Source organism: Entamoeba invadens (genome assembly GCF_000330505.1).
Source record: "Entamoeba invadens IP1 unplaced genomic scaffold scaff_1105074725543, whole genome shotgun sequence".
In the NCBI taxonomy this organism is placed as follows: Eukaryota; Evosea; order Mastigamoebida; family Endamoebidae; genus Entamoeba; species Entamoeba invadens.
The window spans coordinates 192,112-210,057 of record NW_004191832.1 but is presented as its reverse complement, the minus strand read 5'-3'; the positions used below and the strand labels follow the sequence as shown (position 1 = coordinate 210,057).

The 17,946-nt window shown below is 35.1% G+C and overlaps 7 protein-coding genes across 7 annotated transcripts; 4 read left to right on the top strand and 3 right to left on the bottom strand.

The window, feature by feature from the left end:
* Positions 1–585: 585 nt before the first annotated feature.
* Positions 586–3,264, top strand: EIN_281710 (hypothetical protein; the record flags this gene model as incomplete). The annotated part of the gene is made up of 1 exon (XM_004185098.1): positions 586–3,264. One exon carries the CDS (start codon positions 586–588, stop codon positions 3,262–3,264), a length of 2,679 nt encoding a protein of 892 aa, XP_004185146.1.
* Positions 3,265–3,930: 666 nt separating this feature from the next.
* On the top strand, positions 3,931–7,671 carry EIN_281700 (hypothetical protein; the record flags this gene model as incomplete). The annotated part of the gene is made up of 4 exons (XM_004185097.1): positions 3,931–6,068; positions 6,210–6,454; positions 6,544–6,577; positions 6,849–7,671. 4 exons carry the CDS (start codon positions 3,931–3,933, stop codon positions 7,669–7,671), a joined length of 3,240 nt encoding a protein of 1,079 aa, XP_004185145.1.
* A 36-nt stretch (positions 7,672–7,707) lies between these two features.
* Positions 7,708–10,119, bottom strand: EIN_281690 (hypothetical protein; the record flags this gene model as incomplete). Its single annotated transcript, XM_004185096.1, has 1 exon — positions 7,708–10,119. One exon carries the CDS (start codon positions 10,117–10,119, stop codon positions 7,708–7,710), a length of 2,412 nt encoding a protein of 803 aa, XP_004185144.1.
* Positions 10,120–12,971: 2,852 nt separating this feature from the next.
* Positions 12,972–13,595, bottom strand: EIN_281680 (hypothetical protein; the record flags this gene model as incomplete). Its single annotated transcript, XM_004185095.1, has 1 exon — positions 12,972–13,595. The coding sequence occupies one exon, from the start codon at positions 13,593–13,595 to the stop codon at positions 12,972–12,974; it is 624 nt and encodes a 207-aa protein (XP_004185143.1).
* A 566-nt stretch (positions 13,596–14,161) lies between these two features.
* On the top strand, positions 14,162–15,850 carry EIN_281670 (rap GTPase-activating protein, putative; the record flags this gene model as incomplete). The annotated part of the gene is made up of 1 exon (XM_004185094.1): positions 14,162–15,850. One exon carries the CDS (start codon positions 14,162–14,164, stop codon positions 15,848–15,850), a length of 1,689 nt encoding a protein of 562 aa, XP_004185142.1.
* Positions 15,851–15,919: 69 nt separating this feature from the next.
* EIN_281660 (endonuclease III, putative) lies at positions 15,920–16,630 on the bottom strand (the record flags this gene model as incomplete). Its single annotated transcript, XM_004185093.1, has 1 exon — positions 15,920–16,630. One exon carries the CDS (start codon positions 16,628–16,630, stop codon positions 15,920–15,922), a length of 711 nt encoding a protein of 236 aa, XP_004185141.1.
* A 66-nt stretch (positions 16,631–16,696) lies between these two features.
* On the top strand, positions 16,697–17,941 carry EIN_281650 (hypothetical protein; the record flags this gene model as incomplete). Its single annotated transcript, XM_004185092.1, has 1 exon — positions 16,697–17,941. The coding sequence occupies one exon, from the start codon at positions 16,697–16,699 to the stop codon at positions 17,939–17,941; it is 1,245 nt and encodes a 414-aa protein (XP_004185140.1).
* Between the last annotated feature and the right edge of the window lie 5 nt (positions 17,942–17,946).

Here is a 17,946-nt window from a genome sequence, read left to right as displayed (position 1 = left end):
AGTTTTTGTCTTTGAATTAATTTATTTTTGGAAATAATTATATTTTTTGATTGTATATTTATAATAAAAATATACTTCGTTATATAGTTTCGATAATGCCGCGGACACGAAAATAATAGAAAGGACACCATATACACAGGAGGACGTCCTTTATAGCGGGAGGACGTCCCTAAACCACAAAGGACGTCTTTCGGCCTATATTCCCGTCCTTCGTCCCCATGTCCGTCCTTTCTCTTAATAATCATTTTAATAATATAAGAATTCATTATTTTTATATCCTTTTTAAATATATTTATAATAATAATAATAGCTCAATATTAGTATAATATTATGAATTTTATTATGAATTTTATTATTTAATAAAATTTATTAATATAACAATCGAACTGAAAAATATCAACTTTGTTTCGACTTTTCATGATTGAAAAATGAATTTATTAATTTAATTATAAAAAATTATCAACAAACCAATATAAAAAAATATGAAAAAGTCGATTGAAATTTTATATGAATAAGTTCAAAGATACAATAATAATAGTATATATCTTTATAGTATATAAAGAGTGATCTTATCTCAACAATCCAATGTTCATTTTCCTCATCGTAACTTTAGCCTTGTCACAAGACAAGACTTATTGTGAGGTTGACACAGTTGCCACATTAACTGAAGTCACAGAGACTTGTGTTAAAAATGGATGGACTGTCGATATAACACCGGAAGAGACTCACTTTGTCTTGTCTGATACAAACACCAACTTGACGCTCGAGTTATCTGGAAATGCTATTAACACAATTGATGTTGGTCTTACTGAAATATGTCCAATTAAGACGTTAATAATAGACAACACAGTTGCTTCAACGAATTTATACATCAACTTAGTTAACATAGAAAACGTTGATGTGTATATCAATGGAACAGCAGCACCAACCACGGTATACACTGCTGGTGTTGGTCAGTCTCTGATCAACTTCGACTCTTTCGACAGACAAGTGCTGTTCGATTTCGACGAGGAGAAACCAATTTCATATGTTGAAGCCACTGGATCCCTCTCCTTTGCATTTACAATGACAAAGGCGCCAACCTCCGAAGTCTGTGAGCCACGAATAATTGCGCCAAGTGATGCTAAGCCTATTGAATATATTGAGAATGGACGAGTCGCACAAAAGATGTGCACATTAAAGAACGATAAACTTCGATATGGAGTCTGCCCTGATGGAATTGCTGTCACAGAGGATTGCACATGTTACTACACCAACAACAAATTCAGTTCTCCAGATTGTTTGCCACAAGGCGAGAACTATGATTTAACTGTCGATGGTGTTCTTGTCATTGACGAAGACGCACATTTTAAGTCCGTGAAGTTCACTGAAGACTATGGCCGTATTGTAGTGAACAATGGGGCAGTGTTGACTATAGACAAACTGTATGTCTCAGAGTACTTCTTGTTGTTTGGCGACGTTAATGTCGACGAGATGGTCGTGTCGAGTGGTGCGACTAAGATCGATGGTTACGGTGACAACAGACATTTGAAAGTGAACAACGTGACGAAACTGACTGAAGGGAGAGTCTACTTCTTAAGTAACATCGACGCGCCAACTGGACTTAAGAAGACTTGTGTTGGCAAGTTTGAGATGGGACTGTCGAGATATGTAGCTACTGATGATGACTTAGAATGCGAGTGTCATTCGACTAATGGCGATGTTGTAGAAGAAGACTGTGTTGTATTCAAACGAGGACCAAATTCGCCATATAACCTTATAGTAGATGGGACTTACAAAAGTGAAGATGACTCATATTGGACAAATATAGATGCGACAGACAAGTCCGTCTTAAGTTCCCCTTCACTCTACTCCAAAATATGTAATTTTGGAGCTCAAATAGTTATTGGAGGGAAAGTCAGTTGCGACAAAATTACTGGAGAAGATTTGACTGTATCAGAAGAAACTATTACAGATACTATACATATAGTAAAGAGTGAAGAATCTGTGGGCAACACATTTGAGTTTAAAGAGTGTTTGTTGTCGGGAGTACTTACTTTGGACATCCCAGTCACTATCAATTCCGAGGTATTAGCGAACACTACTATACTTAAAAAAGCCACTGTTACTGCAACAGACATAACTTTGAAGAATGTAGTTGCTGGCAATAATTTGATCACAATCACTGAGACATGCGACTCAGTTGTTTTAGACTCAATTGTAATGACGAAAACACTCACAGACACAACCGTCGACACTTTTCTTGTTGTGGACCCGGCTGATGTCCCATTACAAATCACATTAAATGCAGTTACTGGTGAAGGTCTTGTTGCTATCAATAAATACAGAGAACTTAATGTGACTGATTTAACACTGTCTTGTGCTAATCAGGCGCTGACAGTAGGTACTCTTGAGTGTAACGAAATGGGCTTGGAGACTTCTATTTGTTATGCCGTTGACATTGGTGTATTCAATGATGAGAATGGGGAGAGAGTGTATAACTGCCCATGTGACAATACCATCGAGAAGTGTACTTTAGTGATCACGGAGAATTACATCGCACAAAACTTTGTTGTAGAAAAGGAGCCAAGTGCTGTCATTGTGAAAAAAGGGACTTTAGTTCTAGAAACAAAAGAGTTCAAATTTGATATCTCTGCTCAGAAGGCAACAACTGGAGATCCAATGGTTGACGTCGACCCTATTGTGTCGATTTCAGGAGAGAAGAATGTTTTGAATATACCAAATGTCACAACACCACTAACTTTATCACTTTCTTTGGCTCAAAAGAACGATTTGACATCTACTGGCGTTGCTCTATTTCTTGTGGAGAAAGATGGATATGTTGAAGCGACTACAGCAAGTGAGGGGTGCACTAATTTGGCAATAGAAGTAACTGCACAATGCTCAGTATGCACTGAAACGTTAGAATTAATTAATGGAAAATGTGTTGTACCATCACAGTCATCCTCTGCAGAGACAAGTGAAGCATCTTCTGAAGTATCATCTGATAATTCAAGTAAAGACTCAAGCGAAACATCATCGACAACATCAGAGCAATCTAAAGGCTCTGAAAGTGCGTCGAAGAGTGAAGACAGTAAATCTGCATCAAGTAGTGAGAGTGGAATGACAACTGGATTCATTGTTGCTATAACCGTCCTTTCCATATTTATTGCTCTCATTTTCATTGTTGTCGTTGTCCTTATCACGTTGTTTGTCATCAAGAAGTGCAAGAAGAGTAATGCTCCAGGAGAGGCAAGCGAGAAGTCAAAGTACCAAAACCTTTAAGAAATTGCTTTTGGTTTTTATTATATAAAATAGAATACATTTTATCAAATATAACATCAAGTTGTTTAATATTATGTTAATAATATATACTATTGTTAATTAATTTATACAAATAGAGAAAAATGGTTTGATTATACTAATAAAAAAACTATTGTATTTTTATTTATTTTGATTATTATTTATGGTGAATTATAATAAATTTATTATCATTAAACTATAATATGATTGTATTTTTTATTTTAAATTTATTATTATATTACTATTTGTTTTTTTATATGTTTTTTTTCAATAAAAACATTTTTATAATTTAATACAATTATATATAATTTAATAAACAAATAATAATAATTGTAGTTGTGATACTATAATAAAGTCATTATAGAAATATTTATTTAGAAACAATTTCATAGTTTATATTATAATTTGTTATAGGTTATATTTTAAAAGAGAAAAACTCAATAATCACAAAATATTTTTTTAAATTAGAAAAGTATAAAAAAATAAATGAATTTATTTCCTTTAAAACAAATTTGTGAAGATTTTGAGAAACACAATAAACCATTAATAATGATAATTTTAATGATATAAGTATGGTATCTTTTATTGAAAAAAAATCTTAATTCCTCAAAACGAAAATGACAATTCCAACTTAAAAAACAAATCCTAATGGATAAATATTTAAGCCGAACTGTACACGACGCTTTAGTGAGCAAAACACATCGCTTCAATCGACTTACGATGTCTGTTGGTCGTCGTAACAATCACTTAAATTTCAAAGAGTGTGTATCTCCACATTCATTTGACTTGGTCTTCCTTACAAAAGAAGACCCAAAGGGGTTTATAGTCATGCGCTCGAATGATGTTGTCACACTTAATGGCGCGAGAGTGAATGAAAACGCGAGTATTGAAAACGGCGACTTAATCTCGTTTGGCGGGAGCGACTTCATCTTTTGGGTTGGTCAAGCAAAGCCCCCCAAAGACATCTTTGACAAAGCTCACAAAGCAGTAGAGAAGAACAAAGAAGAACACGTGGAGGTGCTTACACAGGCTTTCGAGGTGAAGGTATATTCCATTGCAACGTTTGAGTCTCCAACTAAGAAAAGTCACCAAGACACTAAGAAGAAACTAGAGATGATGAAAGAGGCTATCAACACCGTGGGGATGAATGAGGTAGATGTGAAACAAGGGATCCTCACTGCAGACGCAAAAGTGAGTGTTCCTTCCATAGAAAAGATCGAACCAAAGACGGAAAGTGTTCCTGAAAGAATTCCAATGGAAGTTGAGGAAAAGCCTTTACATGATGAAGAGAAAGAAACGGTGAAAGACTCCACTCCTGTTGGACAAGATGAAACTCTTAAAGAACCAATTGAACAGGACAAGGTACCAACAAAAACGGAAAGCTCTGAAAGCACACCAAAAGCAACGAACAAGTCGATTGAAACAAATAAGATGGAGGAAGATGAGGAGAACAGTGCTGAAGAAGTGGAAAAGGAAACAACTCAAAAGGATGACCAAGAGGAACAATACACGAGCGAGGAGTACGACTCCCCCAAACCAAAGAAGTCCACTAAGAAGAGTAAGAAAGCGGTGAAAAGAAAAGCGCACAAAAAGGATGATGAAGACGAATATGACGACGAGGGGGTCGCGTTTGTGAATTCGATGTTTGATACTCCAAGCAATATATTTAACAGTGACAGTGGGGATATGCAAGCTGAGTTAGAAATGGAAGAAGAGGAAGAAGAAATAAACAACTTGGATAATGTGAGTGATGGGAATAACGATGGCAAAGAAATGCTTGAAGAGAACAAAGAGATCAATAAGAGGTACAACGATGAGAAGGCAAAGGAAAACATGGAATATGCAGAGGCGATCGCGTTTTCACAGCAGTACAATGCAAAGAAGAGGAAGGAGAGAGATGAGGAGGTTGTAGTTGGAGATGCGGGGGAAGTTCAAACGAAGCGCATGTCGATCCACAGTGTGAAACGACGAGCAGATTTCAAGAAAGGGATACAAGGGAATATGTTTTACTTTGGGGATAACAAGTTTCTGAATTTGAAGTACAGAGACCTTGTCAGATATGACGGTGGAATATCGTCAGCGGGGTATCCGGCCATATCGGAGACGCCCGTAGAAGACGCGGAGCTTGTTGAAGAAACGCGGAATAAGAAGGGCGACGAGACAAAGACGTTTTTGGTGGTGCAGAAGGGGAGTGAAGACTGTTTAATGGCATATCTGTGTTGTATCTTGCAAGGGTACTTTATCATTAGTGACCTTTATCTTGAGCATTGCGATGCGTCGTATGTTGACTTTAAAAATTACTTGCTGCCGCTTTTTCCACTGAAATATCTCAAGACAGGAAGTCTCTTGAGGGGGTACATTGCCGATGTTGCTAATCTTGGCACACAACCCATCTCGTTTTCGCCAGACAGCAGCGATCAGCGGTTCAAGTTCTCTGTCCAAATTCAGAGAAATGCCGACGAAGAGATGGCAAGAGGAACAGAAAAAGCACGTGTTGAATTGAAGCATCAGAAAGAGTTTGAGTATGCGAAGAAATTCATCAAGATGATTGGAGCGCAGTTTGTTGAGAATGCGAGCGGGAGGTCAAATGCGTTTGAGTTTTACATCGACTTCTTGCCCGAAGAAGCGACAGAGGACAAGAAAGAAAACAGGCGAATCACAAGAAGATCATCATTCAAACCTTTCTCCAAGTTTGTCGACTTGACTTGGGTGTTTGAGATGTTGAAGACACGACAATTCATCGCGCCAGATACATTCAGTAGTCGGATGAACATTGATGATGATGAGTACGACCAAATTTAAGGGACGTTTTGTTATAAATGGGATTTTGTTATTCAGAATGTTATTTGGTGTGTTTTTAATGAGGAATTATTCAAAACTATAAATATAGTAAAATATAGTAAAAAGAAGGTAGTAAGACAGAAAAGAAAGAGAAATGTTCAATACAAAAAAAAGAATAAGAACAAACTAGAAATACGACTGGGAATAGTAAATATGGCTTTCTTCACGGTGACACCAAAAAGAACCCCATCGTCAACACCACTATTACCACAGTTTTTCGACGAGAACGAATGGTATTTGACACAGGAAATTAAACCACTCATCAAAATCACGGAACCCGTTATTAACGACTGTATGAACTACTTGATGCCATCCACAAGCGCTGGGGATAGTTTGTTGTATAATTATATTCTTATTATTAAATTTTTATAATTGTTATACAATAATGAATTATTATTAACTAATGAAACTTAAATGTAGACAAAACGAAGACATACAAATTTCAACTTCCAGAGTGTGTTTTTTACAAATTCTATTATAAGTGTTATTATAACGATGAACAATATTCAAATGGTCTAATAATCGGGAAAATTGGAGATTATATAATAAATATCCCGAAATTTAGAAGTTTATAATGCGCATTACATTACACAACTAAAAAAGAGGGAAACCCATTAAATAAAGTATATATCCCGATATAACAGGTCAATTAAACTAGTTAGGTATTCTTATAAGTGTTAAGGCGAAGGGGATTAACTTCTAAAGGTAAAAAGAATAACATTCAGCGGAACATTCCAAGGTGTTCTCCAACTTGATGGGTGGTTCTGTAACAATTCTGAAATTCGATTTTCATTTCAACAATGGCAAAAGACAGTGTTTGCCAAAGTCCGAGAGTCCCAAATCCTTCAGATGCAGGAGTTCTACAGAAATTGTACGAAGATCATTAACGAAATTGACCAACTGAAAAAGTACGACAGCATTGGCAGCGAGTACGTGAAGACTATAGAAAACTTGATCAAGTCGTGTGCGACTGCTTTGGAGTTGTTAGACACAAAACCAAGTAAAGGCCTCTTCCCGGAATATGAGCCATCTCTCTTATTCCAAGACCACGTCCCATCGAATTGTATCATCGAAATATACATCCAACACAGAGAGTTTGTCATTCGAACATTTGGACTTTCTATTCAACCATATGAGAACCAGTCAGTCACCCCACGAACATCATTACAGATGAGCAGACAATCGTTCCAAATTGCTTCAAGACCTCTTCAGAAGCTTCCAAGTCACTTGAAAAAGCCATCAATGGAGGATTCGTTCTTCAACAGATCGATTAGCGCACAACCCGGCGATGAATCTGTCAGTCCGGGAATCGAATGGGGGTGCGGAGATGGGATGATGGGTTACCCACAAGGCACCAAGCAAATTTCTCTACCAAGTCGTTATACAACGATTCAGTATATCTTTAACGGATACACAGCAACTGTGCAAGCGTCGCGAGAGGTACATATCACTGTGGAAGAGATTGACAAAATATATGAGAGTGTACAGAACATCCAAATTCAGTGGATTCATGTGCTTTATAATATTAAACAACTCCTCACACTTTAATGAAACAATTAATTTACTATTCAATCAGTTAGGTCTTCACTTTGATAGCGACGAAAGCACTTTCTGACACACTTCCGATAACTCCGGAAAGGCACTTGATGCGGTTTTGTAGACAACGAGAAGGACTTCTTTGTTGACAAGAAACAGATCGGGGTACTTGATTATCACTCCGGCAAAGTTAACGAGTGTCTCGAAGACAAATAACTTTCTTTTGATCTGCAACACACTTTTAAAAGTGTTGTTCGTAAGTAATTGGAAGAAGGGCAAAACACTGTTTGGATCAATTGAAATGGCCTTTGCGGAGAAGAGCAAGACATTCTTCTGAACATCTTCATCGATAGTTTTTGACTGTAAAGTCTGTATTAAAGCAGATAGAATGTCTGGTAATACAGACTTAATAATATGTGGGAGGAACGTTTCAACCATAACTAAATACCACACAACAGAACATATTGTTCGATCTTTAAATGTCTTCAACTTTTTCATTGAGACTTGCATGAAGTACTCTTTATGTTCTAATACAAATTGACTGCACTTCTCGACTATGTCTCCCAAGAACCCAAAAGAGTCTTCTATGACTTTCCCATTGTCATTTGGCAAACACAATTCAAACAACTTGAAAAAGGTGTCTTTGTTGGTATTAATGAAATTCGAAACGAAGTCTGTGTTCTGCTGATATAATCGCGAGAGGAGTCTTAAACTTTGGTTTATAATGTCATCAGTTCCTAAGTAATTTGAAATTGTGTCGAATGAGAGTTTAATCAAAACACTCGATAACTCGTTTGTGGTCCTCTCGAATAGCATCACATTGCTAAATATCGTTGTCAAACACATGTCGACCAAATCCTCACTCCCCATGTTCTCGTAAATGGCTTGCGCCAACTCTTTTTGAATGTCGTCTTGGTATTTTATATACTGATCTCTGTCTAAACTGATCACATTCGTTATCAATTCACACACATTGAATAAGACTTGTCCCTTCGCACGTCGTACCATCGGCACAAACATTTTTAAAAGCTCGTCGTTGTGTTCCTCAAACACATTAGAATCTGCCAATTTCGCAAGAGTGTGCAGTGCAGTGCATGAAACAGTGTAATTAGTATCTCCGATGTTTCTGAGTAAGTATTGGTAGATTTGGTTCACTATCTCTTTACTGTTCGACGACACTATCAAAGGGTTGTATCCAATATACTCCAAACAACTCACTTTAATCAGTGGTATTTCACTATTCAGATTTTGCACGGGTAACACAGCCAATTCAGGCATCGCCTTTAAGAATCTTTCGGTGTCCAAATAGACGGAGGAATCCGCTAAGAATTTCAGGAGCAATTCAAGACACTTCCAGTCGTGACTCACTTGATATTCATTCCGGAATACAGCAACCCAACTCTGTATAAATGGAAGTATAACGTCATCGCCAAATGTCGAGTTAATCACGTCGAACATTGCAAAGGTGCACCCACGAACGCTGTTATCCACTTCATCGTCTTGAAGAAGCACCCCATCTTTCTTCCTCTGTGCTTCATTCTCCTCTTCGACTCTAATTAATGCGTCTGTAAGTAAACATCTCTTGTACAGAAGTGGCATTTCATTGATTAAGAATTGGACGACTTGCTCAGGATAGAACTCGACATAAGCCAAAACTATTTCATGAGCCTCGACAAAGACTTTGTCGTGTACATCATGGAAGAACACGTCAGTGATTTTTAAGACGTTGTTGATGTCGGGTATAGCACTCCCATATTTGGTGTTCATCGATGGCAACATCGTGCAGAAGGTGCACACAGACATTCGGTATTCGACATCATCTGGAATATTGTCACAGAATGTCACAAAGAGTGTGTTCAACACATTCGAGAGAAAGGGCGCCTCGAACACCAGAAGTTGAGTAAACACGGAGATGACCAAAGCCTTGACGTTACAGTTGTAATTGCAAAAATTGGTTAATACAATTTGAAGGATTTGTTGGATGAAGTTGTAATAAGAGCTATTCAACTCCTCGAAGTGATCGGTAATAACAAGACAAAACAAGTTGAGTGGGATGAATGCATTGATCTGCACATTTTGAAGTGCTTGGAATACAAATTGAATGATCATTTGTGATGTGAGTGGCGATGCCATAAAACAGTGTGTGAGGAGTGTGTTGGCGCACTTTTGTGTTTGTGGTTGGCAGGCGGGGAGAAGAGTCAAAAGGTACTTCGTGACTTCCACAGGGTCTAAAGGACACAACGCGTCCATCTCTTTCTTCAGAATCATTAAAGTGATCGACATGTGAATGTCGTCACGTTGTGTCGGGCACAGTCGAAGTAAAATTGCTGGGAAGTCCTGATATTTCTCTAATGCCGCCATCAACTCAAACGCCTCTTTTTGATGGAGCGGAGAGAGTGAATATTCTATAAGTGTTTGTGTCGCAGAAAGACGTAACTCGGGAGTACCTAATACATTCATCTCTTTCTTTTTCTTGTTTTAAGTTTTACTTGATAAAAATTTATAGTTTAGTATAGTATTTTATAAAATTTGTGTGTTTAATATTAATTATTAATTATTAATTATTAATTATTAATTATTAATTATTAATTATTAATTATTAATTATTAATTATTAATTATTAATTATTAATTATTAATTATTAATTATTAATTATTAATTATTAGTATCATTGTAAATAAAAACAATTTTTTTTTTTACTATGATAAAATGTTTTTATTTGATCTACAAATTAAAAATCAAAGTAGGGTTAACAATGATGTTAATCTTTTTAATATCTTTCATTTTGAAAAACAGTTTATATTATAAATTTTATTAAAAAATTAGCAACAATTTGAAAAAAAAAATATAATTAAGAGTGTTAACGTGATAGGGCGTATCCACATGGAAATGGTGAATCCCTGTGGATTGGAATATTTTGTGTGGATAGCCTTTTGTTTTTTTGTCGAAAAAACCCAAATATTCGTTTTAAACCATATGTTATGATTTTTAAAATTAATAATTGTTACTTATAATCATTTATGGGACAAAAATGATACACAAACATAAATACCCCCATAAGGAGTATTTCCAAATTTCGCAATAATTTCATAGTAAGAAAAAACGCTATTTTCAGCCTTTTTTTGGAGTGGTAAAATAAGAATAGATCAAAATGAACAAATAAAATAATTAACAAAATTTACGTGTATTATCCCGTTTATTTGATACATATAACACTATTTTTTCGATTTTTTTAATTGAAAAAACATTTCAAAAGTGATTTATGTGATTATAATTTGGGAAAATTCCCGTTTTTTGCATTAAAAAATATTTAATTTAAATATCAATTTTAAAATATTTTATTTAATTGTTAATTGTGGCTCAAAATTGCATTTATTATCACTTTTTACTAATAGTATTATAATTTATATAAACACTCCATTAGTTTATTATTTTAATAGTAATATTTGGGAATTGAAATTTGTTGAATAAAGTTCTTTTAGTTTGCGCAAATTATACGTATAAAGACGGGTATTACATCCTAAATAATATTCAGGTTTTGTTGAAAATGTTAAAGACAAAGGTTTTATGTCTAAACTAAACTATTAATTAATAACAATCAATTATATTACAATAGTATATTATTAATGAACATAAAAATGACAGAATAATCACAAAACAAATTCTATTTGCATAGTTAAATAAAATGTAATTTTTACTATAAAAATTTAAAAAGTTAAATGGCAAATTACCACATTGTAACAATAAGTTATTATTTATGTTATTAAAAAATCATAACAATACTAGTTAATTATAATAGAAACATACGGCAAATACCAACAAAAACCATTAAAAAAAACAAGTCATGTTACTCATTACATTTAACATGTAATAATAAAGATTGTCTGTCTATATTTACTATCCACACCTTTTCAGCCTATCCACAGTTAACTATGCCTCAGTATTTTATGACAAATTATGAAACAATTTATATAAAAATATTCAATTTCAATAATTTTATTGATTAAATATAGTTTATACAATTAGTTAAATAAACTAAAGTTAATTAATTAAAAACTTTAGTCTTAAATTTTTAACAAAATTGTTTTTTTTGCGGCAAATTCATTTAAATGGTAAAAGTAAAAGATGACTTTTACTAAAAATAAAATTTGATTTTTCTGTTTTAACTTTCAAAAAAATCGGTTTTTTATGAATTCGGTCCAAAAAACTTATTTTTTTGTAAACTCTTAGGCAAATTTAATCGCAATTACAACAAAAACATGTAAGATTTTCAAAGCCATCCTCACAAAAGTGGTCTATCACGTTAACACTCTTTAATAACAATTGATTAATTTTTTTATTTGATAAATTGAAACAAAATTATTATAAAATTTATTATTTTGAGTAACAATAATGTTGAACGAATTTTTTTATTTCAAAAAAAATGACCTTTTCACTCTATTTCTTAAGTTTTAGAAATGAATAAGTGAAGTTGATTTTCACAATAAAGTTAGTCTGGAAACCTTATTTATTTTTTTCCCTTTGAAAAAAAAGCATTTTTGGGATGTTTAATAAATATTACTATTATTTAAACTATTTTCCAATAACACAACCAACAACATAAATGGGGTTAAAGTCATTTAGCCAATCATTTCATTTTTTCTGTTTGTCAATAAATGGTGATAATAATGGTGTTATTTACCTAAAATAACGGGAAAATACCGTAAACAAACTGAGTTTTTTGGATTATTTTTTGAAAATTTGGCTTTTAGGCGAAAGTACTTTTTTACTTTTTTAAGACACTCTTTCGGAGAGCAAACAGACACCCACATAGTTAAGACAATTTCTTGTTAACGGCTTTTACTCGACCGCTAAACTGCAATTTGATGTTCGAGTCTGCCAATCATAGTGTTCTTTTCAATTATGATTTGTCTCGTTGTTTTTTATTTTTATTTGATGTATATAGAAATTGGTTATTGTCAAATTCTTGTGTTGTGTGTATCATTTTACACAAAAAATCCTCCCAACTGCCGTTTACAACAACGGCACCACTCTCTGTTGTTATACGCGATGTTTGAGCGTAAAAAATCAAAATTGTCAATTTGTTTAAGTTCGTTTTGATTGAAAAAACAAAGATTTCAAACGAAAAAAATAATAAAATTGAAAAACAAAACCAAATAACAAAAAAAAAACCATTTTTGTCCATAAATAAGGTTTTGGAATAAAAAATTATATAAAAAAAATATAATTTAAATGTATTAAATTATATTAAATAATTAAATTAAACTGAATTTATTAAAATTAAATGGAGACTAAAATACAGAAACAGTCAGTTATAATGTCATTAATTTTAACTCTTCAATGTCGGGATGAGCAACTTTGAGTCGATGGATCATCTCTCGAAACATTTTAATCTTCTTTTCATTCTTGTCACAACGAGATCGGATTTCTTTTGCATGGTGTTCCTTTTCTTCAGCCAGATCTTTTGTGTGATGTTCTTTTTCTTTGGTGAGTTCTTTTGCATGGTGTTCCTTTAGCTTTTCGTAGTGTTCTTTTTCTTCAGTTAGTTTTTGTTCGTAGTGTTGTATTAGTTGTGTGATATCATCTTGGTAACCTTTTTCCAGGTCGTCTAAAGCCACGAATATGTCCATGTATTTGTTCATTTGGTTGATGTTGTTTTGCATCTCTTCACTTTTCTTCACAAGTTCCCCCTTTTCTGTCTGCAGAGTTTCGTTCTGATTTTTCAAGTCTTTTATTTGTTCTTCAAGACTATCTATTTTGTCACTTACAATACCAGCAACCAATGCATTGCCATCGTAAATATCTTGAGCAATGTTGGTTCTTGGCTTCTTCTCATCTTTAATTTTTTGAAGTCGTTTCTTTTGTTCGTCTGTAAGTTTCCACATTCCACCACTAAATTGGTCATATAATTTATATAAAGGCAATTCTATGTACATTGCTTCGTTTGTTGTTTGAGACATCTTCTGTTAATAAAAGTTTTTGAGTGCTTTTTTTTGTGAAATGCTCTTTGTTCCTTAAATTAATTAATATAAATTAATTATTATAATACTATAAATTTTAGTTGTTTATTTAGTAGTCTTATTAGTAAATGTATTATAATAACTATTAGTAATAATATTAATTAATTTTATTATTAAACATAATAATTACTAATAACTATAGATATAATTTTAATTATAAAAATATATTATACTATTTTTTAATAAGATAATTTGTATTTTTTTATTTACAATTTTAAACTTTTTTTATAAACTATACTAAACAATAAAAAAATTTATAAAAAAACTAAATAGTGACTTAACAAATTCATCGTACCAATTCTACAAAATATTCGTCCTTTTTTTTCAGTACAAATAATGTTTAGTTTCGAACAACTATATTAAAATTAAATTTTAGCTTGAAAAAAGACAACCAAAGCAAATGATATAAAAATAGAAATACAGTTCCAACACCCCAGAATACCGAGTTTTTTACATGCCAAGAAACTCAAAAACACAAGAGAATGTCGAATGCCGAGGAATTGATAGCAGAGAGAGACCGCTATAAAGAGTTAACCTTCCAAATCAGAAACAAAATCAATGAAGTCAACGAGTTGAACACAAAAATGGAAGCTGAAATTGCAACGATACAAAGCTCCACCCGCGACCGTCTAGTTCTTTTAAAAAACAACCAACAAAAGATTCAAAGTGTTTTTCCAGACTCGTCGAAGTCTGATGAGATATATATGATGGAAGAGGAATTAAAAGTGCTAAACAAACAATCCAATGTGTACGTGCAGATGTACAAGAAGAAGAAAGATTGCTTTGAAGAGGGGGTTAAGTGTCTTCAAGAGGCATTCAGTTCCACGTTGAATCACTTCCAAGACATCCAATGTGAGATCGACCAATTCTCCACACGAGCGAGAAGTGCTCCCATCATATCCCTCGACACTGACGAGCACATGGAAGAGATCAATGAAGTCGAAATTATCGAAGATGCTCCCACTGACAAAGGCTCGACGGAACAAACAGAACAGGTCCCTCCAACGCGGACGTCGACTTCTGTGAATGACAGAAAGCCACCCCATGACCTTCTGATGTTCGCGACAAAGAGACTTTCAGAGAAGAACACACTTAATTTAGCAGAAGGAGCCGCTTTCATAAGATCAAAACAAGTGTATGACGGGGTAGGAGTCATCCCCTTAGACTGTCCATGGTTCATCTGTTATTTCTCTGGTCGTCCTCATATCAATTTCTCGTGTAAGAGTCAAGACACTTTAGCACTGTTGTCGATGACTACTATCACAGACGACTTGGCACCCCCCGGGAAGAAAGGTGGATTGATGGTCATCTACAGATCAAAGCTTACAGATATCAAGAAGATCATCCCATTCAGTCTTATTGGGAAGAAGGAGAACCAACTCAAGACTAACTTGAACCAACTCTCTTCCGTCCTCCCGGTCATCTTACAGTGCTTAGGAGTGCCCGAGAAGATGCCGTTCAAGTTAATTAAAGGCGACAAGCTTGAAGAGAATTTAAGAAGCTATGAGACGTCCCAAGGAGGCATCGACTACAAATTTGGGTTGTTGTATTGTGGGCCTAAACAGACGAGCGAGGCGGAGATGTACGACAACACTGATAAAGATACTACACCCGAGTATAAGGAATTCATCCAATTGATTGGGAATATCATCCCATTGAAAGGACATAAAGGGTATAAAGCAGGGTTGGACGTCGACACGGATACCACTGGCGTCACTTCACTCTTCACACAATTTTATTCGTCACAAGTCATGTTCCACGTTGCTTCGATGTTACCCCACGTTGAGGCCGACCCCCAAAAGACTGAAAAGAAGCGACAAATTGGCAACGACTTTTGTGTGTTGATCTACAAAGAAGGGGACGAGGTGGTCGACTTAAGTTCATTCAAGTCGCACTTCAATAACATCTTCATGGTCATCAAAAAAATCCCGACGGGAATGGTCGGAGATGGGTCGGCACAGTACTTTGTCGAGACGTGGAGAGCTACGGATGTCCCCGAGTTTGAGCCATTTATGCCAGCGGAAGGGTCGTACATATCAAAAGAGTATATCAGAGAGTATATCCTCTCTTCGTTAATCAATGGACAGATTTCTTCATATCAGAATGCTGAGATGAGACCAAAGATGGTACAAACTAGAGGCGTATGCTTGAAGAATATCATGACGAAATAAGTTTTATATGGTGCAGTTCTTTATCATTAATTAATCATTCAATATAATAATAGATAATAAAGAAATTAGTCACTTTTGAAGAGTGTGAAGGTAATAGGGACACCGTCTGGCTTGTTGGAGTGGACATTCACTGCATTTTGGAGACTTTTTAGTGCAACAGCACTGCCCAAAAGAAACAAGTACCTTATTAAAAGTACTCCACTTGTCTTTTGGAAGCCACTCTTCTAATTGAATCCGTGTGGACTCTGGCGTAGTTGCATCTGCCCATTCAAGGCGATTTGAGATGGTAAATACATGTGTATCTACTGGAATGGCCACATGGCAGTCAAAAGCAATTGCCAGAATTAGAGAAGCTATTTTTGTCCCAACCCCAGGCAGTGCACATAACTCGTCGAATGTTGAAGGGACTTTTCCATCGTATTTTTCTATAAAAATTTTGCAACACTCTTTTAACCTTTTGGACTTTGTCTTTGCAAAACCGACCATTTTAATACATTTTTGAAGTGTTTCGAGTGACGTGTGATTTATAATTTCTGGTGTTAATTCGCCAAAGGTGGTGTGAAGGGTTTTGACTGCTTCAAATGTTTTCTCGTCGTGGGTTTGTGGCGACAAGAACGTCCCCAAAAAGGTGTAAAAGGGTTTATTAGAAGCGTTTTGAGTCATTCCAGCAATAGCCTCGGCGCCCATTGAATTCACTGGGATATCTTCTTTATTCTTCTTAGCAATATATTCTTCGATTAATTGAAGTGTTTTCAAGCGTTCCGACGTCTCTTCTTCCATTCAAACAATACCTACTTGAAAAAAAGTTACTGAAAATATTTTTGGAACTTAAATCGAAATCGAACAATGAGTTCTCACGATGGTGAAACACTTTCCTCATGTCCTTCACCAAAGAATTTGTCAGAGAACACCCCAACGGACCAGACCGACCAAATAAGTGAAGACAATTCTGACACATCAGACAATCTTGTCGAGTCGGAAGAGGAAGAACACAATGAAAGTTGTCCACTTCAAAAAGAGGCAGTTAATCCCCCTAAAGGTGGGTTCGACTATAAGACACAGTACGGTGAGAAAGTCGAGGAGTGTGTTGAGTTGCACAATACGGTGGCTGTGATGAAAGCAAAAATAGAAGACATGGAGACCAAAATAGCGGACCAGCAAGAGATCATCGAGAAGATGATCATCATCAACGAACAGATAATGCACGACAAAGAGGTGGTTCTGAGTGCATTACAGAAAGTGAACGACGAACGAGTGAACATCGAGAACGAGTTAAATGAGATGAAGAAGAACTTGAATAGTGCGATAGATGTCAATTTGAGTTACACGACTCCTTCGAAGGACGTGAAAGTGGTCAACATCTCCTTCGACAAGTATTTGTTTGTGAAGTACAACACGTCCAGACCATTTGGCGTCATTTGTTTGTTCAACGAACAAAAGCAGTGTAAGGTGATCAGCAACTTCACTGAGAAAAAGAGTGAAATATCATTAGAAGAGTACTATTACTATGAACCAAATGGACGGGGAAATGCATTGAAAGTGAAAGAGGGAGAACAAATAGTTTCGTTAACTACCGATCGTAATGATATTATTACTGTTGGGACACTCCCACCATTGTATGATCGATTCCATAAGGTTTCTCTGAGTAATTCGTTTTTAATTGGTAAGAAAGAGTATTATATCACTGTTGTAGACTTAGGCACAGTCGATAAAAGTAAACCAGTCTTAGAAACTAAAGCCTTTGGCGTTATTCTTGAGACTGAATTGAAAGAGAAAAAGCCTGGGATGGTCGATTTGTTCGACGACTATTTAGACCTCTTCAGACAAATTAATAGGGGCGTTTTAATTCTTTATGTGGCATCCACTAATGTCCCTGTCGACGTGTTCAGAACTAACACAAGAGAAACAGTGACAAAACCTACAAAAGCACCACCAGGAGGAATCATGTATATCGAATCTAAGATACTAAAAATAGAGAAGTATAATATCCCTTTCTTGTTCCCTGTCCCGTATCGAGAAGATAGAAATTATTCAGTGACATTCTTCACATCACCCTTTGAAGACAAGTTCCATATCATTGACGTAGTGTAACTGTG